Source organism: Theobroma umbraticum, unplaced genomic scaffold, assembly GCF_002168275.2.
Source record: "Theobroma umbraticum cultivar Fairchild unplaced genomic scaffold, ASM216827v3 scaffold_55.0, whole genome shotgun sequence".
Lineage (NCBI taxonomy): Eukaryota > Viridiplantae > Streptophyta > Magnoliopsida > Malvales > Malvaceae > Theobroma > Theobroma umbraticum.
In genome coordinates, this window is record NW_018397270.1 from 2066337 (window position 1) to 2093940 (window position 27604).

General features: G+C 32.4%; 1 protein-coding gene across 1 annotated transcript; it reads left to right on the forward strand.

The window, feature by feature from the left end:
• The first annotated feature begins 10793 nt into the window (after positions 1-10793).
• Positions 10794-15175, forward strand: LOC110426204 (Pseudouridine synthase family protein). The gene is made up of 9 exons (XM_021441378.2): positions 10794-11261; positions 11487-11558; positions 11712-11870; positions 12184-12231; positions 12316-12396; positions 13533-13649; positions 13875-13976; positions 14060-14218; positions 14685-15175. The coding sequence occupies exons 1-9, from the start codon at positions 10959-10961 to the stop codon at positions 15057-15059; spliced, it is 1416 nt and encodes a 471-aa protein (XP_021297053.1). The 5' UTR covers positions 10794-10958; the 3' UTR covers positions 15060-15175.
• Positions 15176-27604: the final 12429 nt, after the last annotated feature.

The following is a 27604-nucleotide window of genomic DNA, read 5'->3' on the forward strand; positions in this document are numbered from 1 at the left end:
ATTCACTTAATTGCATGTATACATGGCAACAACTTAACCAACAACTTTCTTACCTAAATTTCATAGTAAACCCCATGCTTATACAATCATACATGGTAACAATTTTTACGAAAGAATTCTCAAATCTTTGCATGCATTCAACCAAACTAACAATTTTCACATTCCTTACCTTAAAATTTTTAAGCCAAACCACCAAACTCTTCTTAGGTTCGGTTATGAGGGAGGGAAAAGGAAAGACAACTCATGAGGAGGAAGGAGAAAAGAAAGGAGCATGAAAGAAAAATGGTAGGACTTGATGCATGATTTCCCTTTGGAGGTGAAGCCACAGTTGAAGAAATGAACAAGGAAGAAAAAGTGGCGTTTAAGAAGAAAGAAAAAGGATGCATAAAGTGATGGAGAATGAAGGTTCCGGAAGCTCATTGGGATAAAATGAAAAATAGGAAAAGTTGGTATTAATGGCCGACCAAGTGGAAAGAAAAATGAATAAAAGTCAAAAGAAAAAAAAATGAAAGCTTTTCGCTTAGTCAATGTGTAGTAAAATTTCTAGTCTCTTTCCTTTTCTTCTCCCATCCTTTCCTCTCTCTTTTTCTTTATAAATTTAGGGTTTCGAATTTTTTTTTTATAAAATGAAAGCTTTTCGCTTAATCAAGGTTCCGAATTCTTCTTTTCTTCTTCTCCCCAACTTAGATTAGTCACATAACCCTCTCTTTTAACTAATCTCACTAATAAATAAAATATTATTTTATTTAAAAATATTTTTTTTACCTATCACCGTTCTCTGACACTTAAACTTACATCAAATAACCCTTCTTCTTACCAATAGAGTCTTATCAACTTCTAAATGAGGGTACAGGGTGGTACAGGGATTATGTGAAAATTATGAATTATGGCTTGCAAGCCTATATGAGCATCGAATATGCCTTTACATATTTTATGCTAATGTGCTATGTACATTGAATGAGAAACGTGTACACCTTTTATGTCAAGAAATCCATATTCATGTACTTACGGCTATGCATGGATGCTTATGTTTGCATTTATCTATGTTTATATGTGATAGGTGATTGATTGAGGTTAAAAGGCTTGCTTGGGCTTAACGGGCCATGCTTGTCTAAGTCCATATGTTGGTCACAACCCCTTTAGGAAATGGGATGTGACAGCTCTCCTCTTTTGTCTTTGATCTAGACTTTATGATCCTTGATCCTCCAAATGCCTTATTGGAACGTACTATTACTTATCAGATAAAGGGACATCTATGTCAAACTAATATGGCTTTATGGTAGGGTCCATGCACCTGTCATGAACCTTTTTAGGAAATGAGATGTGACAACTCTTCTCTTCTGTCTTTGATTGAGAACTTATGATTCTCAATCCTCAAAATGCCTTATTGGAATGTATTGTTGCCTGTCAGATAAAGGGACATCTAAGTAAAACCAATAAGGCTTTTCTAGGGTGGGGTTTAAGGTGTGGTGTGCCAATAATTGCACAAAACATACATTGCAATCAGTTTGAAAGATAGTTGACATATGATAACAAAAAAATGGTAGCATTTCATTTACCTACTGAGTGGACTTTAACCTATTCACCACCTGGTAGAACAACTTCAGCTTCTACTGGCACTGCCATCTACACATTCGTGGATAAAGATAGCCTTTGCCAACACGTAAGGCAATTAAATTTTAAAAAGTAGAAATAGCCTTCATCACCTAAAACTGCAAGTCAATTGTAAAAATTATAATCACCTAAATGTTATAGGACACGCCTTAATAAAATGTTATGTTAAAAGGAAAATGGAAAACTATAGGTGACACTACCTATATCGCCCATGAAAATCCATATAGGTTGTAGTGAAAAAGCTTAGTCTTCTCAAATGTTGCAAGAAGAACTTCAGACCCCTTTAATAGGTAGTTCATAGTCTACCTCCATATATAGTTACCTCATGGGAATGCAGTCCACCCTTCAATTTCCTCAACCAACAACAACAACCATAACGTCACCCATCTTCTATAGTCTTATTTAAATAAAATATTATTCACGATCAAGACAAGGGTCATCTTTAATGCGTCTCCTTGTTGTTGAAAGTTGCCTTCCTAGAACCTCTTAAGCACCTGTAGCAACTTCACATTCTTGTCCCCTTTCCAGTATTTGTCATGAAATGTTCTAGAGATGAGCTCATAGGGACATGTGAAAACATCCATCATAGGGCCGAACTTTAGTTTGTCACAAGGCAAAACTCACACTTAGAGAAACATGCCGTGGTTTGGCCTATGGCAAACCAGAACTGATGTTCCATTGTGTCGAGTTCAATGATTCTACATAGCATGATATTTTGTAAGGGACCGGAGTAGAAGAAGCCTTGTGGATATACTTTCAACAACATCCCGAAGCATGTAGCTTTCACTGGATCATACTCTCCTACCTCTAAGAGTGTCTTGTTTATGTACTGCAAGTGTGACCATTAACAGTGGGTGTTAATGGTGACTTTAAAGGCCCACTTGTCCGTTGGAACAACAAACGAAGCTTCAAGGTTCTCATACTCTTTGAAATCCATTTGCAACAGCAAACGGTAAGCACATATAAGCTACATGACCTGAACAGTTAACCAAGAAAAGCTACACACTATTTACAAGAAAATTAATATTGTTACATGCCATGCTAAACAAATTAAATTATTGTTACACGTCATGATGAATAACTAAGTTATTACACGCTATGCCTAAATATCCTTAGTTGCTACACATCAAGCATACGACTAAGTTGTTACATGCCATGCCTAAAATTCCTAAGATGTTTCATGCCATGCCTAAAATTCCTAAGATGTTGCACGCCATACCTAAATTTCCCAAGATGCTATATGTCATATTCATGCACTTAGGGAAATCCCTAGAGTTGTTACATGTCATGCCTATTTTGACTTGATATGTTACACGCCATACTAACAACATTCGACCCATATAGGCATGTCGTGTAACATCTTTGGGGATTTCAACAACTTTAAACAACACCAAATGCCATTTACCACATAATCAACAAATATGGCTACCATCACAACAAAAATCACTCCAAAAACACATAATATTATCAACAAGTTCGAATTAAAAGTAAGCATTGTAAGCTTATTGACACAAAATATAGCATTCAAACCCATTCCATTTAATTACATTGTCAAGCAATATGGCATTTAAACAACAAACCCACTTAGAAACACAACAAAAAATTCAACATTAACTGACTTACTTTGCTCTAAACTTGTTCGAACACTTTACTAATTTTTGAGTTAAGGTAGAATCAAACGATGTATTGTCTCAAATGTTCTCTCTAGGTCAAAATTGTAGAACCTAGAGTTGTTAAACGCTATTTAGAAATGAATCAAATGATGCCCTACTCAAATGACCTCAAATGATACTCTGCTCAAATGATCTCAAATTGTTTTTCTCTTCAAATGGCCTGTGCACTTGAATACGAGGAGTTTATTTTCAAATTGCTCCTGTACTTGAATATGAGGAGTTTATTTTCAAATGGCACATACTCTTCAATATGAGCAGGTTTTATTAAAGGTAATTTGGTCTTAAAATTTTTTCTCTTGGTAAAAAATAATTAAAATTATAAGGAAAGCTATTTTAAAAAACACCATATATTTAGGGGTTATTTTATAATTTTGGCCTTCTACATTTTTCAATAACCACAACCCCTTAAAACCACTCCAACCTAAAATTAAACCTGTTGACACATATTTTGGTTCAAAATAATCAAACTTAGTGCATTCAAACCTATAAAACGCTCTCAAATTTCCAATTCATCAAAATCAATCAAAAGCATATCAAAATTCTAAGCTTACACTTTGTAACACATACATCTTTAGTGGAGCAAGCTCAAGAAGTACATAATTAGTCCTACAAACTCAAACCTCAAGAATAGTGCCATTTTACTCCCCTACTATTTAAGGTAATCTCAAGGTAGCTAACCCTCAATATGAACACGGTCTACTGCATATAGCCACTAACCTCAATATAACATCATGTGCCATATTTTGCATCACATGGCTAGCAGTGTACCTCCTTTACTAGCCAAGGCAACCACATTATGTACAATGGCTAGTGTATACTACCACTGGCTACAAGTCCTTAACTCAAGCAGCTCCATCTAAATACATTGCATCTTTAAAACTTTTTGTGAACTCTTCACATTCCTAAAATACAATATTTCAAGACGTGTTATTCCATCATAATGTCACCAATGAACATCCTTTCATTTATACTATCACGCAAAACCTATTCTCTAAGGTTGTCAACAATGGTTTTAAGACATAAACTCATTAATACTCAACACATTTAAAGTCAAAGACATTGAAGCACCAAACTTAATAAGGCTTGTTCCCATGCAAGTTTAAGGTACAACATAGTATACACATACAAATAAATACAATAATCATAGTAATTCACTAGCAAACATTAACTAAAGATTTCATGCTTTTTATTATCCAAAATAGTTTTGAATGCAAGTCCACTCACCACACAAGTGCCACCTCTTTTAAGCTTAACACCAACCTAGCAAGACTCAACTAATTATTGGATCTTGGAGTTTTCAGTAATTTTAAATTTGGTTGTTTGAATAAAAATAAGTTCTGTTAATTTTAGTATTTAGCAAAAGTTTTTGGGCGTAATTCCTAGTGGGAGTGATACTTTACTTTTCATTATATTAATTGTTAATGATACGTGCATTTGCATGGTAAATTTGATTACAATAATATGTAGCAAAAATTCAAAACTTTTTTCATAGAAGATAGTTTTTGATTGTTTAATATAGATTAATCCTAACTATTTGGTAGAAGTTTGGTATAAATTTGTGGCTTTAATGTCTAAATCAATAACCCCATAACAATTTGCTTCTCAAAGAACCTTCCACCAAGCTTGAGTTGTTGTAGACCTCAATCAAGAATAACACCAAGGGTAGTTATGCGAGCTTGCTTGTTGCCAAGTATATTACTAACTAGGTATGAGAGGTAATGGTTTCTCACTCTTCACTTAAGGGAAGACAAAAAGCTAAGGATGGGGATTGAAAGGAATACCAAATGACAGTGGCAAGAAGAATAAAGCTTGAAATCCAATTCTCAAGGTTTCCCTCTTTAGACCAAACTCTCCATCCTTTTCTTTTTTTGCCTTTCAAGTATTGCGTGTGTGCCTCTCATATGGGCAATATAAGCATATATTTATAGACAATCATAATTCTATAAAGATTTTAATTAACACTATGTTAATTATAATTACCCCAATTTAATTGATTAAATGCATATACAATAAAACAATTATGCCTTTAAATATTATTAATATTAAAATATTTATATTTAATGATCATTGTGTTACCTTAATGTAGGAAAACTATACTTTTGCGTTAATGCAGAAGTATCTTGACGAGGTATCCTCTTAGCTGGAGTGCGACTCATAAGCATAAGCTTGGTCACAAGCAACTAGAAGGTTGCAAATGACTGGGACTCATGTGTATGGGTTCAACCACTACACCAACGTTTGAGTTAACATGTGCCCCTTTAACCATAAATACTTCCTAGTAGGAATGAAAGGAAAAAGTAGTGGAGATTGAAGACAAATAGGAAACATGCAAGATCAAATTGAAGACAATTATCAATGTGAGGAATATTAACGAGGCTATGGATAGAGTGCTACAAATCTTGGAGAGTCTTGCGATTCCTATAACCCAATAGTCAAGAACTTCTAGCGTAGGACCTTCCAACACATAAAACAGTGCAACAATAGGTGGTAACAGATGATGCACATATTCATACTTTTCATATTATTGAACTTTTTCATCTTAATTTAATTTTTATAACAAATATTGTGTTGACTATTTTATTTCGTACATTTAATATTACTAAGTTTTCAATTACATGTTGAACACTTTATTCAAGTGACTAATTTTTTTTAAATCTATATATATATATATATGTATATATTTGTTATACTTTTCCCATGGAAGTGATGTCCTTTTTTAACATATTTTGGATCCATTTTCGATAGATTCTATACTCATTTCCAACGGATGGTAAAACTATTTTCGACAGATTTTGGGTACATTCTTGATGAGTTTTTGATTTATTTCCAACGGATTGTATAACCATTTCCAACATATGATAGACCCATTTCTAGCGAAGTTTGGATTTATTTTTGATGAACTATGGACCCATTTTCGACAAATGGTAGATCCATTTTTGATGGATTTTATATCCATTTCCAATGAATTGTATACCCATTTTCTAATGAATTTTGCACCCAATTTCGACAGATTATGAATTCATGTCCAACAAATTTAATGCCCATTTTCAACTAATTTTAGTTGACTTTATGTGTTTTTGATGATAACAAAACATTCCTCATTCATTGATATTTAACCATATTATTTAAGTGTGTAGGAAAGAGCTTTAATGTCTTAATATAATTAGTGTTTAAAACTCACCTTAACCGATTAATGAGGCATTGCCAGCAATTTGAAAAGACCTACTAGAAGACAAAATAATAACTATTTTTGTGCAAAAACTATTTCTAACCATTAAAGACTACCCTCCAAGTATTGAAAGAGGTTCAAATGGTCATAAATGATGAGAGAAGCTATCTAAAGTGATTTTGAGCTTAGAAGATTAAAAAACTTCCATTTACACTTCTTTTGGGACCAACAATTTTTTGTCCTTTATGAACTGATTTTGTCCATTACTTTACTTCTTTTTGATGGATTCATGGACCTTTTTCGTCAAACTAGTTTGTTAGTATTGTTGAAGTATTTTCAACGAAATTTTTCTATTTCAACAGAAAGACCTTTACCAACTTAACTTTATCTGACGAAATTTTTCTTTGAATTTTTCTTTCGAAAATCCATTAGAAATAACCTGTTTTCTTTGTGTGAAAGTTCAAGTAATTAAATGTGTATTTCTAAATTTCAAGTAATAAATCAAATATTTGATTAAAGTTCATATACTAAATTATTTCATTAATCCTTTTTAAAATCAATATTGGTTTGGTCAAGTTGGATTTTTGATGGATTATTCAAGCCGATTAAGCTTTGACAAGATTTACTAATAGTTGAAGTGCAAAGTGGAAAGATCCCAAATATTTTGCTTAAAATTCCAAAACTATGATTTGTGAGCACAACTTGGAATGATCGATATTCATATAGGGATAGCTCAATGAGCACAACTTGAAACACAAATTTTTTTAAAATATATTTATATTATTAATAATTTATAATTAAAATATAAATAATTTTTAATAATAGTTTTTACATAATTTTTAATAATTATTTCTATAATTTTATACTTTACAATAAAAACATTAAATTCTTTTATAATTTATCTAAAAATGTAATTAAAATATTAAAAATTCATTAATAAATTTTAAATATTTTAATAATTTATGGATAATAGTTTTTTAACAATTTATAATGAAATTATTAATAATATTTTATAATTCATTTAAAATATTAATAACTTATAAATTTTATAATTTAAAATGGTAATTTCACAAAATGTTTAAGGATATTTTTGTCAAAAAATATGTTTAGCCCATTATGGCTTGTGCAAAATAACTAATGCCAAGAAGAGGGTTTCTTATTAGCCATTCCATGTTTTTAAAGAATTGATATTATTATTATTATTATTATTATTTGAAAATAAGGTGCATTTCATTAAACACCAAATCATGAAATCATTATGTCAATATCACAGACTCATAATACCCCTATGATGCTAAATTCACACATACACTTTGCATATTGGGTGGTAAAACCTAGTGGGATAAAAACCCACAAAAAAGAGAAAAGAGTACACTCATCTTAACCTAATTAACATCATCAGAAAACAATTTTATTCTTCATCCTGACACACAACTCGATTAACATTGGAAAGCAACTCCATACAAACTATTCCATAATAAGGTACCGTCTTGAGTATGTGTAGCATAATGTGCAATTGTAGGAGCTGCCCGATTTGCATCCCTTGAACAATAACTAATCTGTTAGCAGTGAGACTTTTCCATTAACATGCAGCAATCCTCAACTATATGGCCAAATTTGCCCGTACCGCACTTGTCACCCACCCATTTGACAACCTATTGGCAATCCATCTTAGCCTCATCTAGTCTTAGCTGCTGCTGATCGCATATCAACAATGCCCAGGATAAAGCCTCCAGCTCGGCTTCAACAATAGAGAGCTCTTATGAATAGACATTTACCCCAAGAAGCACCGCTATAACATGGGCATTCCTACCTAAGAAACTTGCACAAACTTTCGCCACCCTGTTAGCTTTGAAAATGGCGACATCAACATTAACTTTGATACCAGTGGGCTTCCTCCATTTACACACAGCATTCGTTGCCCTGAGTTCATTAATTCTTGTGGACATATTTGCCTCTCTAAGTTGTCGTTCCATGTTAAGACCCAACTCAATCACTTCTTGTGGGTGCATTCTTTCTTGCTTGAAAACTAAGCTGTTCTGTGCTTTCCATAATGCCCCAAAAAATACAAATAATCTCTTCAATCTCTGTTTTCTCCATTTTTATCTATCAATAACAGGATCCATTCAGCAGTCGAAGAACTGTGATTTTGAATATCCCTAAATCCCCACCTTAATGCAATCCATACCGCACTCACGAAACTGCATATGCATAGAGAGTGGAATTATTATATCTCAAAGGACAAATAGGAAGGATGATAGTGGGTCTCCTTGACGAAGGCCTCTCAAAGGAATAATTATATCTCCCAAATTATTATTGATGAGGCCTGAGTATTTAACTGTCGAAGTATACCTCATAACCATGGAATTAACTATTTAAGCAAACCTAATTTTCTTAACATGCATTCTACAAACACCCACTCCACCCAGTCATATGCTTTGCTCATATCTAATTTAAGTACAAAATTACCCACTTTCCCTCATCTTTTGTTATACATGTAATGAGTCATCTCACGTGCCACTATCACATTATTAGATATTAGTCTTCTAGGCACGAAAGCATTTTGATTCTCCGATAAAGAGACATGGGAGTAAGACTTTCAATCGATTAATGAGCACTTTTGATGCAAATTTATAAATCACATTGCATAGACTAATGGGTCTAATTTGACTTACCTATTTAGGCTGAGATATTTTTGGATCAAGGCAATGAATGCGTAATTAAACTCACCAAGATCTATTCGTTTCCATATAAACAATCCAAAACAAATTTGTGTACTCCATTCCTTAAAACATGCCAATATTTTTTAAAGAACAAAGGATGCATCCCATCGGGTCCTCGAGCCTTCAAAGGATTTATTTGAAACAATCCAGTCTTTACTTCCTCCTTAGTGAGCCCATCACTCATCCCATCATCAACTCTTGAATGCATCTTGTCTAGCATTTCATCAATCGAAGATGGGTGAGATGTCACAAACAACTTTGAAAAGAATTCATTAATCTCCATATGCACATCTTCTTGCCGCTCCACCCATTTCCATTTTCTTTCTTTATTGCACAAATTGTATTCTTCTTCTTTCTTTTTACTGCTTTCTAATGAAAAAGTTTCGTATTTTATCACCATTTCAGGGCCAATTTTCGCTCTTGCCCTCCTCTATTTTCACATCAATTCATTATTTGAGAATAAACATTCCTTATACAAAAATAACCAAACGAAAGCATATATAAGAATAGAGGGAGATAAGGAAGCAATACATAACCATTCCTCTCAACCAAACATGCTCATGTACGTGATTAAGACCAAACGAGATGAGGGACAAACTCTCGAGTTGCTTTAAAATGTCATAAGCTTCATCAAAGGATTTAGATGCTATTAAACCTTATTAGTGATGATATTGAGCATGAAACCAATTATAGTGAAAGGTAATCATGATATAGTATCCTTCTAATGAATTTTATTGGTGAGGATATTAATTTCAAGGTTTAATTAACTATATTTATATTAATTTGATTTGTGTTAAAATTTATTGAATTTTAAGGCAACAAGAAAATGGTATGTTGATGATTTCTAGGGAGATTTTTTTAATATCATATTTTTAGTTTTTATTTCATTTCTTAAATAAATTCTCACAACTAACAAATTTTAATTTAGTAATATTAATGTAATTTGAAATTCATAATAAAATACAAAAAAATTAATAAAGAAAAAACCTATATGAAATATAGTTGTTAAATTTCGATATGTATCATGTATCTAAATTTTTTTCAAAAGGTATCCAAAATTTATTTTTAATTATTAAGTATCATATCATAAGATATAATAAAAAATTTTAAAATTAATAATAAATAATATGTATATATATAAAATAAAAAATATCTGAAATATTATATTTATTAATAGAACTGAGAATTATACATTATAAATGGAAAAGATGATTGTTTTCTAATTTAACAGGTTCGTTAATAATATATATTTTTAAACAAGATATGCATTTTTCATTTTAATTTATTTATTAAAAATTAAAAGAACATTTAACATGTTAAAGTTAAAAGATAACTCGATTTTTTTAATTTGTTTTTGTTAATGTTTAAATCTTTAAGATTAAAACTCATATAAAATAATTTTTCATGTTCAATAAAAAAACAAATTAAAAAAATTAATTTTTAGTAATTGAATAGAATAAAGTTTATAAAACACATATCCTATGATACTATACCATATTATAAGATATATTTTTGATATTTAATAAATTCGTATTTTTTTTAAGGTGGTAACGTATTATTGATAATGTAAAATGTTGATATATTTTTTTTCAATTATTACTGTTCTAAAGAATAGACCCGGACTCTGTAGCGGGGCATTTCTAGTTTATCTGAAATCAAAATTTTAAAGGAACTCTCTTCTATGATGCAAAGGGTTTTGGCGACTAAGTGTTTGATAAAATTCCTTTTAACAATTCAGTGATTAATTGAGGAGGAAAGCCGTGAATTGGGGGCTTAACAATGCAGAAGAGTAGGCTTGGACGGCATTTTTTATCTCTAGTGAGACACTATTCCAGAGTAGCTCCGCCTCCACCTGCCTATGCCGACCCAGTCCTCCGTGTCTCCAACAACGTTGCTTACTTGGGCGCTCCCAAACAGGGTCCAAAGCCTCGCCAACTCCTTTCCTTGCCCCCTTTCCCTGGTTCTCCTTTGCCTGGAAAGAACCCTGGCGGCACTGCTCGTGTCACTGCTATCAGTTGGCTCAAGTATTACTTTGATGAAATTCTAGATTCTGCCATTCAGTCCCATTTTAATAAGGGCCTGGTAAGTGTACCCAACTTTTTCTTTTCGTTTTTGCATAATCAGATACTTCTTCCTCATCTCATAAATCCCGTTCTTCCTATCTCAGGATTCAAGCTCATTTCAATCATTATACTGACCCCTTGCTTTAGTTTTGTGAGCTATTTTAGGAATTGGTATTTTGCATCCAAAATGTCGTGTGACTGTTACTTGTTTTCAACATATGTGTTTCTGTCTCTCTTATTGCAGGTTCAGATGGAATCCTCAAATGCGGGTGATACTTGTATAGAAAGGGATGGGCTGATGAAACCCTTGAGAAAGGTAGTAATGCTTCTTGATGTAGCATGTTACCTTCCCTTTAATCCCACAACTTTGTTTAGAAACAAATAACACTTCTTTATTACTGGGCCCTTGTCAATAATATTCCCTTCCATGTGGGTTTAATTACTCTGCACTTATACAGCTTACCTACAGATCAAGCATAACGAAGTGATGGAAGTAGGGGCAAGAGTTTGGGTACCTGTATCAATTGCAGAGACTAGAATCTCCAAGAGATTTGACTGTATACCGAGCGGAACTCTTTATCCAAATAAAGATGAGATTGACTATTTGCAAAGGCTTGTCAAGTTCAAGGCATGTATTGAGTTTAATTGCTAGTTGGCATCTTTTCCCAATTTATTCTGTTCGCTTATTAGTCTCTTACTGTATATGTTCATCCTTGAGCGCACACGTGTATGTAGATAAGTGTCCATCCTAATTGCCTTGTTAATTTTCTTTCATATCCTTTTTGTTCTTCTTGTCAGGTGTAATTTATCAAAGTAATTCCATAATTGTTTTGATTTTCACTTGATGGATTACACATGCTCTAGGTTCTTTGTCTGAAGCTGAAACTTTATTTTTTCTAACAAGTTGTTCCTATTTTAACTATTAGTGTTTAATATTTCAGGACTATGCTATCCTTGTATTAAATAAGCCCCCCAAGCTGCCAGTAAAGGTTTGATTACATTATTTAAGGTATTTGAGTGTTGTCTCAGCTTATCGTGTTCCATCTTACTTTGTTCTGTCACAACATCTTTAGGGAAGTCTTCCTGTACATAACAGCATGGATGCATTGGCAGCTGCTGCTCTGTCTTATGATTATGATGAGGGTCCTAAACTGGTATGCTCATTGTTGTAGATTATATGGTGAATGCCTTTACCTTATGGTTTGCAAGTTTTCTGTTTGTTATTTATATGGGCATATATCTAGGAGTACTAGTTAAAAGTTATATATTTCATGATTTAGTGATATATACTCCAACATATGATTAAAAAGTGTTGCTTGGATGGATAAACTTGGCCTTAACAGGAGATGAGCTTCCTTATTTAAGAGCACAGTAAGCATCATGGCAAATTCTATGGGATTGAAAATACCCTGGCATCATACATCTATTATGACTTCAGGGTTGATAGATTGTAATATGGTTGCAACTTTAGTTGTTTCTATGATCTCTTTGTGCATGCGTGTAGGCACTTTTTTGTCATGAAAAGGTTCTTCACTCCTGCTTAGAGATACATAATAATGTTATTTTATTTTTAGTTTTTTTCTCCAGTCAGCAAATAGAAACCATATATCTCAATATTTCATGGGAGAAACATATGTTTGGCTGCTTAGGTGATAAAAACTGTAGCCTCAGAAGCTACATTTGGAATAGTATTAATAAAAGAACCAAATAATTTATCTTCTTTGTCCTTTCTTCATTATTATTTATTGAAGTTTCAAATTAGTTGGCCCTCCTCTTCTTTTTAATATGTTGAAGTTGACTTTTATTTTATTTCATTGATTCATTGATGTTAAATGGTATATCTCAGGACAATAATGAAGATTGAGGCTTTCATAACTTTTTGAGGGTTGAGGGTGCTTCATGCACAGCTAACTTCTGAAAAAATCTATCATGTTTTGGCATTCTCATACTTGGATAAGGCTTAGTGGAGTAAAGTTTATGTTGAAAGGATTGAAGCAGCATTTAGTTTCTAACTGTCAATGAGTTGTGATTTAGTTTTAGAAGTTTTTGGCTAGTTCAACAATTTTTGATGAGAACTTGGTTTTGATGCATATGTTTTGGTACACTGGTTTTTACTCTCTACAAATAACCTTAAGCATGCCGTTTGGAGGTTGTGATTCTCCACTTTCATACCGATGTTGTTCACTGGTTAAATCTCCCTTAACTATTATCCACTTTGATTTAGCGTTTCTTGATCCATTTTTCTATGACTTTTTAACTTCCTGCTGCTTTTATTGTCAATTTTTGTCAGGTGCACCGTCTTGATAGAGAGAGCAGCGGCCTCCTACTAATGGGGAGAACAAAAGAAAGCGTGGCTCATCTCCATTGGCTGTTCAATGACTTAAATACAGTTAAATCCTCGTGTAAGGTACATGTAGTTGTACTAGAGAGAAAGAATTATTGGCCAAATATAAAAGAGAGAACAAATTATTAGGTGTATGCATCCTACATCCCATTTTGCAGGTTATTATGTGCTTTTTTTTTGTGTGTGTGTGTGTGTGTTTGATGGCTGCTAGCGTCTTATAGCATTGTAGAGAGCTGCTTGAACATTTCCTTTCTATTAGTTGACATAATATTCTGTGGGCAAGTTTAGGCTTGGAATGATGCATGTGATGCGAAGTATCAGCGGTTTTGGGCATTGGTGATAGGCACTCCAAAGGAGAAAGAAGGCTTAATTTGCGCTCCTCTTTCAAAGGTTCTTGTTCTTCAAGTTACTCTCTCAGTGCCTCTACCTTAATGAGCTTTGTAATCATGTGTGTACGTTTGTTTGTTTTTTAGATTCTTCTTGATGATGGTAAGACTGAGAGTATCATCTTGGCTCAGAATGTGGGTTTAGAAGCTTCTCAAGAGGCTATTACTGAATATCGGGTACTAGGTCCTATGATAAATGGATGCTCATGGATTGAGCTGCGCCCACTTACTAGCAGGAAGCACCAGGTACTATATTTTAGCTCTTTCTGTTTCTTTCTCCGCCTATTTACGTATCTCTTTGGACAAATCATCTATCTTATTTGAGCAACGTGAAGGCATTTTGCAGTTTTAATGTTTTAGAATCCTATTGAGATGGTCTGGTCTGGCAATAATGTGTTGAAAGGTCAAGAGATGACCTTTGTGCTCAGGCTATGGATGATAAGAGAAAATTAGGGTGGGGGGAATTCTTTAGCTTTTGTAGTCCAGAAAGAGCCGGAAAAGGCTCATATTTTATAGATGCCATGTGCAGTGTCCCTCTAATTTATTTTAATCAATAGAAAGGAGGTGGAAAAGGCTTATAATTAATCTATGAATCTACCTTTTTAGAGTTTTCACTTTTCACATCAAGGTCATAAATTGGAATTAGTCTCCTTTGCTTTTTTATTTATGTCCCAAGCCACATCAAAATTCTTGTGCCTGTATTTGCTTGCAGCTCCGAGTCCATTGTGCAGAAGCTCTTGGGACTCCAATAGTTGGTGACTATAAATATGGCTGGTTTGTACACAGGAGATGGAAGCAGATGCCTCGGGTTGATATTGAACCAACAACGGGGAAACCATACAAGTTGCGAAGGCCAGAAGGTCTGGATGTTCAAAAGGGAAGTGTATTGTCCAAGGTTCCCTTGTTGCATCTGCATTGTAGAGAGCTTGTACTTCCAAATATTGCAAAGTTCCTTCCTGTGTTGAACAAGAATACAGAAACCCTGCCTCCTGCCCTTAGCACGAAACCGGACCTCCTGCGCTTTGTAGCATCAATGCCTAAACACATGAAGATTAGTTGGAACCTGATGTCCTCGTATTTAGTGTAAATATCAAAGTGGGTAAAATGATTCATGGAATTGACAATTGCCAAACTTGGCTTTGTTGGTGGCTATAGATGATCTGATCTTACATTCCTTAGCCATACATTCTTTCAAGTTGTCAACATATATGTTTCTTGATTTTATTTTCTGCTGCAAGCTCTATTTGGTTAAGGTCATGACAATTTGTGCATATAATTGTCGGAAAATTAAACAACAGCGGAGGATAAAATGGCCAGACCTTCACTAATGTGCAAATTGTTAGCTTTAAATTCTAATTTTGAAATGACAAATTAAAATTATATTTAAAATTGCTTCAATAGATTTTATCTTAAATTCTCACGTTCAAAATCCTTTTAAATATCTAATTACTTCATGAAATTAAAATTTATATTTTTATAAAAATATTAAAATTGTTTTGAAACAAATTAAAAGTTTTTTAAATGAGAAGTTACAAGAATCAATACCCCACTTTGGACAGAAGTTTAAAGATCCTTTGTTTTCCGTTAGGAATTGATCCCATCCTTGAGGAATCGACTATCAAACCTTTTTTGCAGCTGATAAAATAGGGATCCACCCCCTCATTCCGGGATTGATCCCAAAAGAGAACAGATTTTTCAACAAAGCAACGATTCTTTATGCATTTAAGGATAGGTTTTCTAAGTTTAAATACATCATCTTAGGGTTGTCCATGCAGAAGAATAAGAGAGGAATAAGAAAGAAATTCAGAGCAAGCACTTTTCTCCTTGGTCCAAGTTTTTCAAAGATCCCTTTGAGCCTTTATTCAAACTCTTTGTAATCATTTTTGATAGTCTCTTTGCAAACTTAGAAATTTAAACCTTTTGTAATCATTTTCTATGGAAAAGGGATCCACATTTTCTTGAGGTTTGGTTTGATCTTGTATGCGCGCGAGATCACTTTCTTTTCTAACTTTTCTAACTTTAAACAAATCTATAGTGAGTTTACGTATATAAAGCACTAACATCTTTTATACTTAGTTAATGTGGGATAGAAATCTTATGAGATATCCAATAATCTCCCACATATCTCATAAAGTTTCATAATAGGAAGTTCTTGCTATGTCTAATCTTACTCAAGTGTAATGCATCCAGTTGGTGCTTTTTGAGCTATGAACTAAGTCTAAAAGAATGAAATATAAATCACAAAATTTTGATAAAGTTTGTAACTTATATGAACAAAAATTTTTTATGTGAAGTATAATTTTCATTAATCACATTACATTCTCACAATACCTATTATTTAACGCGATTTTGCATAAATAAGCCATGCACGTACCTGGTTATTTGTAGTGCTGTAGAGATTTTACCACAATTTTCATAAAAGCAGGCCCTACTCCACATTTATATAAGTGATCCCTTCAAGTGTATACTATAATTTAATATATTAGCCACAATGAATATAGAGTTCATATCAAATTTAGAAGTTAAAATACATTTGTTTTATTGACAACATCAATGCATGTACAAAAAATAAGCATATCACCAACATATAAGTTAATAATCACACATTCACTATCAATAGTTTTTGTGTACACACATTTATGAACTTCAATAATAGACAACACATTACTAATAAGACCTTGATCAAATTTCTTATTCCATTCTTTTAGTGCTTGTTTTAAGCCATATAAAGATTTAATCAATTTACAAACTTTGTTTTCTTAGTGGAGAAGAACACATCATCGAGTTGTACAATATAAATTTCTTCTTTTAAATCACCATTTAGAAAAACTATTTTAACATTCATTTGATGAACAAGAAGGTTGTAAATAGAAGTTAAGGTAATTAAAGCACGAATAAATGAAATTCTTGTTATTGGAGCAAAAAAATCAAAATAGTCAATATTTTATTTTTAAGTAAAACCTTTAACACCTAATCTAACTTTTAATTTATCAATAGAACCATTAGGATTCAACTATCCTTTAAAAAATCATTTACAATTGATTGGTTTAGCTTTAAGTGATAAATCAACTAATTTTCAAGTTTGACTTTGTAAAATAAAATCAATCTCATTTTTTTATACCTTTTTTCCAAAATGGATTTTTTAAAAAGAAATTTTATCAGCTTAAGTTAAAAGATCATTATCTACAAAATAATTGTAAAAATCATTACTAAAAGAAATTTCTTTCCTTGGACTAAAGGTGCATAAGAAATTGTATCAGTTCTTAATGGCAAAATATGCTCAACAATATAAGAAATTTATATGCAACACTTTATTTAGTGTAACCAATAAACATGCAATCAAATGTTTTAGAGCCTATTTTTCTTTTCTTCAAATTAAGAAGCATAAACTTCGCAAGACATTCCCACACCTTCAAATATTTTAAGTCAGAGGAATAGCTTTTCCATAATTCATAAGGTGTTTTATGAATTTTCTTGTAAAGAATTTTATTTTGAATGTGACATGCAGATAATAAAGCTTCATTCCACAAATTTTCATGTGCATTAGAAATAACAATCATAGAATTCATCATTTCGTTTTATATTTTATTTTTTCCTTTTAACTACACCATTTGATTTAAGGGAATATGGAGGAGTAATTTTATGAATTATTCATTCTTTTTCACAAATGTCATTAATCAATATATATTCATCACCTCTATTTGATCTAACTCTTTTTATCTTTTTATTCGATTAATTTTCTACCTCATCTTTATATTTAGGAAACATGTCAAAAACTTCATCCTTATGCCTAAGTAAATAAGCTTTAGTAAATCTAGAGTAATTGTCAATAAAAGTAACCTAATATTGCTTACCATCTCTAGTTATAGCTTATTTCAAATCTCCCAAATTAGTATGAATTAAACTTAATAATTCATATTCTTTGTTTACTCAAATACAAGTTTTCTTAATCAATTTCATTTTAGCACAAATTACACATTTACTAAAGTATGTATCTTTAACACTAGAAATTAAACCTAATGATTGTATTTTCTTGACATAAAGAATGCTAACATGTCATAATCTACCATGCCATAGATCAATAGAGTCAATCAAGTAAGTGAAAGAACTAGCATTTTTGTTCAAGATATTTGAAATGTTGAGTGCAAAAAGTCCTTGATTACAATAGCCCTTGCCTACAAAGACAATATTCTTTGTCATTACAAGCTTGTTAGATTTGAAAAACACTTTCATCCCAACCTTACCTAAAAGAGCAACAAAAACTAGGTCTGCCCTTATATTAAGAACATGCAAAACATCATTCAGAGCTAAGGTCTTGCCAGATGTGAGTTTGAGAAGGACTTTTTCTTTACCAAGAACTTGAGTAGTTCGAGAATCACCAAAATATATTATTTTTTCTCATTCTCCTACTTAAGTATAGGAGGTAAAGGCATTTTTGTTTGCACAAATATACTATAGCACATGAGTCTACCACCTATTCCTTCACACTAGCCACCATACTGGCTTGAGAAATGATCGTAGCAATTATGTCATTAAGTTCATTTGCTTCAATTAGTTGACTCTTGGATTAGCGGGTTTGTCATTTTTCTTTGCTCTCTGCTTGCACTATGATGCATGATGCCCTAGTTTTCCACAAACAAAACAAGTATCTTTTTTTTGAAGGTTGGATGAGTAGCTTTGGGTTTATAATAAGGTTTTTTATTAGTGTACCTCTGTTGATGATGTTAGATTTTGTCTTGCATTAGATTGGCTTCGGTTGCAATCTTCTTAGCTTTGGAGGCCTTAATCTCCTTCTAAGTTGTGTCTTCGATGATGATGTACATAATCAAGTTTGCAAGTTACAATTGCTTTTGCATGTGCTTCAGTTGCTCCTTGAAGTCATTCCAGGAATCTGGCAACTTCTTAATTAACAACCTAGCAATTAACTTTTCTTGCAAGTTGATATTTTTTGCCTTCAAGTCATCGACTAGCTTATGATATTCATTAATCTAACTCTTGATATCCTTATCATCTGTCATCTCCCAATGATAGAAGTTTCCAAGTAGAAACTTTTGTTTACTGACATCTTCTGCAGTATATTTGGCAACCATCGAATCCCATATTTGTTTTGCTTCGATTGCAAACATCAAATAGCTCATTAGAAATCATGATAATAATTGTATGCTAGCATACCTTATTTGCATGCATCCATTGTTCCAGCATGTTGATATCATCTAGTGTTGTTGGATTTATCGCGCAAGTCCACGTATCATTAACAACTAATATAATAGAAAGTAAAGTCTACTCCCATGGAGAATTTTTCAAATCTTTTCACTAAGTACTAAAATTTAAACAACTTAAATCTTATCCAAATATCAGAGTTTGAAACTACTAAAAATTAAAAAAACTAAAAATACAACTAAAATTAAAAGCAAAATGTAACTATTTAACTAGAATCAATCAAGCAAAAGTTTAGAATCACAATATCCCTTCAATGTTTCATCTGAATCTCTTCTACTCTCTCTATTTACTAGATAGGCTTAAGTTATTAGTCTAAAGTTCCAATATATTTATAAGTCTCTTTCGATGTTTTTATTAAAATATATTCCTTAACCAACTTATTCCCATGCAAATTGAAATCAAGAAAGACTCATTAAACTTAGAATTTAATTATGGTTACATATGACATGTAAGTGTATTTTTACCCCACACGTGAATCAAATCAATCTTCTCATGCAATTGATATTAAACATATCTTATTTCATTTGTGGCTTACACTAAACTACCTCTTCTAGTTTCGTTTAGGTTCCTAAATAAATCTAATTGGTGATCAAGCATTCAGATACATTAAGAATAAGATTAAAATAAACAACTTAAATACTATCAATCATAAGCAAGAAGGAATATTAAAAATTCAATCTACGTAATGGATTCAATTATGATTCTAGATTAAAAAAATTTAGTTCCACGAATCTAATAAAAATATAATCCAAAAAAGAGATTTAACTATTAAAACTAAACAAAGAAAGTATAGAGATAACAAAAGAAGGAAAAACTTCAACATTTGTCAAGTCTTGGATCTACAATCTTTCTTGCTTTCCTTGCTTTCTTACTAGCCTTAATGCCTTTTTTCTTCAAAAATACCTTGCTTAATTGTTGCTAAAATGTGCTTCTAAAAAAAGGGATTAAATAGAGCTTGAATTTATGTCGAAATAGAAGTCAAAATGCACAAGAACTCTCTCTTTACGTATGGGCGCCATGGCCATCTTTCCTTGGGCTCCGCAGCGCTAAGCCTTGGTGTTAATTTTTGTCAAGTTTTTTATTGAGTGTCGACGTGCTGCCTCCTTAGTAGCTACAATGCCAACTCCTTTGGATGCTTGAAGTGTCCTTGCCTTGTCGAGGTGCTGCAGCGCTGCTTCCTTCCATGGTCATGGCCCTCTTTGCTTTATCTTAAAATCTCAAGTTCTATTATACTATTTTGAATTGTGATGCTATTTTCTCCTTTTCTTTGAGGCTGAACTAGTAAAAGTGGTAACATAAAAAGTTGTAGCTTTGCCTCTTAGCTTTTCAATGGTTTAAGAATCACATTAATTGGACTTCTGTAGTGAAAGATATACTTGAAATACAAGAATATGTATAGTAGAAGTCTACACCTTGAATGCATTCTTCTTCACAAAATATAACTCTTTTTCATAGTACACCAACAAAAGCAACAAATTTACTTAAATAAAATAAATGACTAAAATTAATTAATACTTAAACTAAATCTCAAGAACTTAGACAAATACATTCAAAATTGATGAAATAACTCTATATAATAAAGTTCTCACACCTCTAAACTTAAGATTTTGCTAGTCTTTAAGCCAAACATAAAACAAAATCTAAATGAAAACAACTTAAATGATGAAAGAAACCATAAATAAATCAACTAACTAGAGGCAAGTAGCATCAAATCAATGATCTCCACAATTTTCTTAAAAGTATATCTAAAATCTCCAACTCAAGATAAAATATAGGCATCGTTCAAGTTCATGTTTCAATTCAAATGAAAACTCATTCTCAAATGGATTTTTGTGTGTATGTGAAATCTTTTACTAAGAACATCATACTTATTTGGATGAGTTTATGCTAATGCAAAATTTTGAATTAGTACTAGAACTCCATAAGTTTGCTTTTCATCTATCTCTTCACTAATATAGACTAATACTAAGGCAAAGATCATTAGGCTTTTATTAAGCTTGTATAATGTATGGCTAGGGTCAAGATAGGATAAAGGTCATTAATGTGACTTAATTCACCTTAAGAATATAACTATTCTAGGACTTATATAGAGCTCTATTTATAATCTCCAAATACATCATTTTATTTTCAACCTTGAACTTTTCTTTTGTTCAACACTTTATTTTATTTTCTTTTTTTTATATCACAATTTTTACGCCCCCAAACTTATTTCTTTCTATTATAGGTAGTGGGGTGAATTCTAAACATAATTTTGAACGCTTTCATCAATTTCACCTTTCTACTTTACTCAATATCTAGCTCAATATATTTTCTAAAATGATATACATTCTTAGAATGAGGGATGCAAAATTGAAATTTTATTTAAAAGGTTAGGCTAAAATAATTAGGAGTTTAAACAAAGAAAAGGAAAATTAGGCTCAAAGGGGTAAACTAGGGATAAAATTTAATAAGGTTAACTTGAAAGGCTGAAACAATTCAAAGATGGCCTAAATCATCTCCTTAACTAAGTATTGTTTATGATTTAGCCTTAATAGAGAATCAGGAAAATTCTACAATTCGTGACATAATTCAAAATTCATATGAATATAAACCTTCTTTAGATATACACAACAATTCAAAGTAAAAGACAAGGTGCTTAATATGTGAAAATTATGTTCTACAATGATCCTTAGCAAAAGAATTTAGCATAAACCAAACAATATTCTTATTTATCAAAAGCTAAAGATAAAAGAAAACTAGGTTCTCATCATTGGATAAAGAAATCATCGAAAAATTTGGCACTACTTTCTCTATCCTAAAAATTTCAAATCAGCATAAATAAAAGTAAATGATAAACTAACCTAAAACATGCACATAAATAAATAAGTAAAATCTCCACTTTCACAGAAACATCAACTTTCAAGAAAATAATTTTTCTCCCCAAACTTAAATTGAACATTGTCCTCAATATTAGAAAGAAAAGGCAAAAGAATACTCCCTTAGTAGTTGGAGGATTCTGGAGAGGCTCTACTCTTCTTCCTCATTTTTATCTTCCTCTGTGTTGCCTAAGTTCATAAGAGGATCTAGTAAAGTGGGAAAGGTATCTATGTCGATCCCCATAAAGGAACCGTAGGCTTTGAGCATTGCTCTATTTGTTGATTACATTGAATTTGATATCAGGTTGTTGTGTAAATCGGAGCTCTAGCTATTCCATTCGTTGAGATAGTGTTAAAGTTTGGCCTCTAGGCTAAGGAGCTTAAGGACGTAATGCTGAAGAAGAACTATAACCAGTCAAGGCTAAGAATATCATTAAATAAGTCCCACATCATTTGGAGCTTTTGAATATAGTAATCCTTCACTTGAATTCTATTGGACACTAGTTTTTCCACACAAGGTAGTGATTAGTGAAGGGAACCATAAACTATCTCTTTTTGTGCTGGCTATATATAGCATTGCATGGTTGATTACTTGGCCAATGTTGATGGATCTCCCCGTCCAAATGGATAGTAAAGAATTGTTCTATCTTTTGTAACATCACTAACGTGTAAACATAAGAGCATTTTTGATGCCATAAAATACCACCACACCTTTGACAGTTGCTCCATGACACGACGCTTAAAAGTTACTAGTTCATCCTTTGATATTTTCCATTTGGCACCTTCTTCACATAGGACTGAAAAAATTTCACCAATCTTGATGCTTTGCTAGATATTGCCTATAGCCATCATTCTCAATATCGAGAACTCTGTAGAAAGCATTGATGGCTTGGCTGTGGAATGTCACTTGTTTACCTCACACATAAACAACACCCTTAGTATGTTTAGGAAGATTAGCTTCAAATTCCTTTACCACTAGCACAATGGCCGCCTTTGGCTGGACATAGAATTTTTGCCAATTTCATTCTTCAATCTCGGCTTAAATTCCGAGGAAACGAATTAAAGTAACATCAAGACCTTTTTCTTGAATCAAAACCTTATTTGTGAGGGAACTAAGGCATTTGGCAATGACATCTACAACCACAAATTTTGTCCTATCGAAGAAACTACTTGCATTAGACCTTGATCTTTTTGGTGCTGTGATTAAATTTTCTACAAACTTCATAACCAAAACCAAAGAAAGGCAATCCAAACAAACCCCAAACAATAATTTCCAATTATTTCCCAACACCCAATATCTCTCGCAAAATCTTAAGTATGAGTAATAACTTCTCAACTTTGGAATAAAATGCAACAATTAGTAATCTAATCAAGAAGTTAATTAAATTACCCACTAATCAAGTTCCATAATTAATTATAAATTCTAACTACCCAACTCAAAATTCACAAATTCAAGAAACCCATTATTTTTTAAGCACAAAAAACTCATTAGCAACAAATCAAGAATAGCAAGAACAAGTATAAATTCCTTAAAAAAATTGACAATTTTCAAGAAAGGAAATAACTTACTTGAGAAAAGTTGAAGCGCACTTGATTGTTGAAGGTTTTGATGGATTTAGAATGAGTTTTGTGATCTTTGGAAGCAACAAAATGAAAGAGTTAGAGTTTGTCTAGAAGAATTTAGAGAGAGAAAAAAGTTTCTAAAGTTGAAAGATAAGAGATAGAAGTAGATTTGGTGTTTGGTGGTTGATGGTTGATGGGAGAGTTAAGAGTGTTTATATAGGAAGAGGGATGGGTTTTAAAAACTAAGTGGGCTTTTGGGCTGTCGTGCATTACAGCTATGGCTCTTTTGGCGTTGCAGCATCGACTTCTCAGGTGGGTGGAGAGTGGGGAGTTATTAGGGTACTATAGCCATCGGGGTTGGGCATTGCAGCGCCATACATTTTTTTTAGGGAAGCATCCCCCGTTATCGGGGCATTGCTATGCCGACTTGTTTTTTTAAACACTTGTAAAAGAGTAAAACTTAAATTGGTAAAGTAAATAAATAAATAAATAAAGTGAGGAAAATAGGTTGAGTTTGGAATGCTTAGGTTGCCTCTCAAGAAATGCTTGATTTATAGTTTTGGGCTTGACTTTTGCTGACTCAATTGGTATTGATGAGCGAAATTAAGGATTTATGGCACTTGATATCACCTCTCTAATAATGCTTGAGATGTTGACCATTCACCTTGAATGTCCTATTTCCTTATGATAATTCCACTGTTATATGAGGAAATACTTTCATAACAAGAAAAAGTTTCGACCATTAAGACTTAAGCTTTCCTAAAAATAATCTCAATCGAGAGTTATAAAGGAACACATGTTGGCCTGGTTAAAATTGATGCTCAATGATTTTCTTGTCATGCAACCTCTTGGTTTTCTACTTGTAGATATTTGCACTCTCATAAGCATGAAGTCGAAACTCATCCATCTTATTAAGTTACAAAAGACTCTTATTTCCAACTACTTAAAGATCAAAGTTTAGTCTTTTGATTTCCCTATACGCTTTATGCTAAAGTTTAACCAGAAGATGGCAAGCTTTACTGAAAACTAATCTAATTGGAGACATCCCAATAAGAGTTTTGAATACAATTCTATGGGCCCATAATGCATCATCTAACCTCTTGGACCAATCTTTTATGAATGGACACACAGTCTTTTCCAAAATTCTTTTAATTTTTATATTTCAAATTCTAGCTTGCCTACTCATTTGTGGGTGATATGTTGTGGCAATCTTATGTTTACTCCATATTTGGCAAGGAGTGCCTTAAAATATTTGTTGTAAAAGTGAGAACTTTCATCATTGGTAATAGCTGTAGGAGTGCCAAAACAAGTGAAGATATTCTTTTTCAAGAAGTTCATCACCACCTTAAAGTCATTATTCTAGAATGCTGTAAATTCAACCCATTGAGACAGGTAATCTACAGCAACTAAGATATACTGATTATTGTATGAAGGAATAAATGGACCCATGAAGTCAATTCCCCAAACATAAAAAATCTCTACCTCAAGAATGTTGAGAGGCATCTCATGTCTTCTATATATGTTGCCAACTCACTGACATCTATCATAGTTTTCAATAAAAACAATGAGCATCTTTAAAGAGAAAAGGCCATTAGAAACTTGAGTGAAGAACCTTTGCAGTGATTCTTTGTCTTCCATAATCCAAAGAATGACAATGATGTAGTATTTTTTCAAATTCCTCCTCTAGAACACATATTCTAAGAATTTGATCCCCACATTGCTTATAAAGAAAATGCTTATCCCAAACATAATTTTTGACATCATGCACAAATTTCTTCTTTTAGTGAGAATTCAAAGTGGAGGGAAAAGATATATCACATAGGATTTGAATTTTCTAGAACCTAGAAAAACATGAAAGATGAGTAAAGCGGTGGATATGACCTTTATGAACTCTAAAGAAGATTTTCTCAACATGGGAGTAACACTAAAAGGGAAAAAGGGTAATGGTTTGACATGAAGGTAAAAGTACTGACTTTTATGTGGGAGATTTTCTTTTATGATTATGTTTACTTGGAATGTATAGGGGTTGTGTAAAGGGGAGAAAATGAGGTTTATTAGGAGGATTTTTTGTAAAGAGAATTTGATGGTGGTTTTTTTGTAAAAAACTAAATTATAAAATAAACAGTGGTATTCCCTTGAATTAATTTGGAGTGAGAATAAGATATAGGGTTATAATGTGAATTTAGAAGAGTTATCATGAGGAATGTTAACCATGTGACATGAGGATTTTTTCACTGAAGAGGAACGGATGACTCATAATAATTTTATTTTAGTTGTCAAAAATGTGAGTGGTGTAACCAAGCAATGTGCTTTTTAAATGTGTATGCACCTATTGATGATGCAAAATGAGCAAAATTGTGGCATATTCTTCTAAATGATATAAATGTGTGATGTGTGGTGGTGTGTGGGTGGGGACTTTAATGTAGTAAAATCAAAGAATGAAAGAGTGGGAAGAAGTGATATTCACAGATCGGCAACTTTGTTTGCAAATTTCATTCAAGAATCAACATTGATAGATCTACTAAAGGTGGGAGGACAATTTACATGGAGTAGTAGTAAGAGGGACTATGTTACTTTTTCAAAGTTAGGTAAATTCTTAACTGATAATGATTAGTTAAACTGCTATACTGATATGACTTAGAAGTGTCCTCCTAGCTTTCTATTGAATCATAATCTAGTTGTTTTAGGGGTGATGACTTTAATTGGGGTACAAAACCATTTAAAGTGTTTAACTACTAGATGGAGGATGAGAGCTTTGGTAAGTTGACTGAAGAAAATTGGCATATGGTCAAGGTCTTACAATTTGGAAAAAAGGTTGAAGAAATTGACACCTATCATCAATGCATGGTAGAAAAATAAATATGGTGGAATGTTTTAAAAAATTGAAATGTTGGAATCTGAATTGCATGAGATGGAAACTGAATGGTAGTTTTTGGAAGGTTATTATGAGAAGATAGATTTTGTAATGCAATAAAAAGTAGATTTGTGGAACTTATATAAAATTGAGGAATGGAAGTGGAGACAATAGTCTTAGAATAAATAGGTGTTGGAATGGGATACAAATACAAAGTTTTTCCAAGCTTTGGCTTCAGAAAGAAAAAGATCAAATAAGGATGCATGCGTAAAGGTGAACAATCGATACATTGATGATTTAAAATTAATTCAAAAAGAGGTGGTTAAACACTTTCAACATTTATACAATAAAAGGAAAATGCTAAAACTTGAGGACTTGTCTTGTGAAATATGATATTTGTGTGAAGAATCTACGTTAAAGTTAAAATGTCCTTTCTTTGAAAAAGGGGTTTGGGGAGTTATAAAGGAATTTGATGAAGATAAAGCCTAAAATCTTGATGGGTTTAATCTTTCATTCCTCAAAACATAGTGAAAAATTGTAAAAGAGGAGGAAATGTTATTTGTCAACATATTCTATTGTACAGAGAAGCTCGGACTTAGGATAAATGAGTGTTTTATAACCTTAATTCCTATGGTTAAAAACCCTAATTATGGAAGGGAATGTAGGCCAATTAGTTTGGTAAGGAAGTGCACATAAAATAATTACTAAACTATTGGCAAATGAGCTAAAGAAAATTATTGCGGTACTTATTGGTGGGCATCAGTTTGTATTTATTAAAGGAAAATGTATCTTAGAATGTTCTTTGATTGCTAATGAAATGGTGAACTTGCTGCATAAAAATAATATGGGAGGTCTAATCTTTAAGGTGGATTTTGATAAGGTTTATGATAATATAAATTAGAGTTTCTTAAACTTCACTGTGAAAAAAATGGGATTTGGAACAAAATGAAGTGAGTGGATAATAGAATATGTCTTATCTGTTTCTGTGGCTATATTTGTCAATAGTGCTCTAACAAAGATTGTTAAATTGAATAGAGGTCTTTGGCAAAGGTGCCTCATATCACCATTCTTATTTAATATGGCAACTGCTAGTCCTCGAGCAAAACATAAAACAACATGCAATAACGTAAATATGAAAAC

Bases quoted from the DNA above. Each gene is read 5' to 3' on its own strand.
- LOC110426204 (XM_021441378.2), top strand. From the start codon at position 10,959: ATGCAGAAGAGTAGGCTTGGACGGCATTTTTTATCTCTAGTGAGACAC. The intron at 12,397-13,532 runs GTATGCTCATTG...AATTTTTGTCAG, and splicing joins ATGATGAGGGTCCTAAACTG to GTGCACCGTCTTGATAGAGA. The intron at 13,977-14,059 runs GTTCTTGTTCTT...TTTGTTTTTTAG, and splicing joins TTTGCGCTCCTCTTTCAAAG to ATTCTTCTTGATGATGGTAA.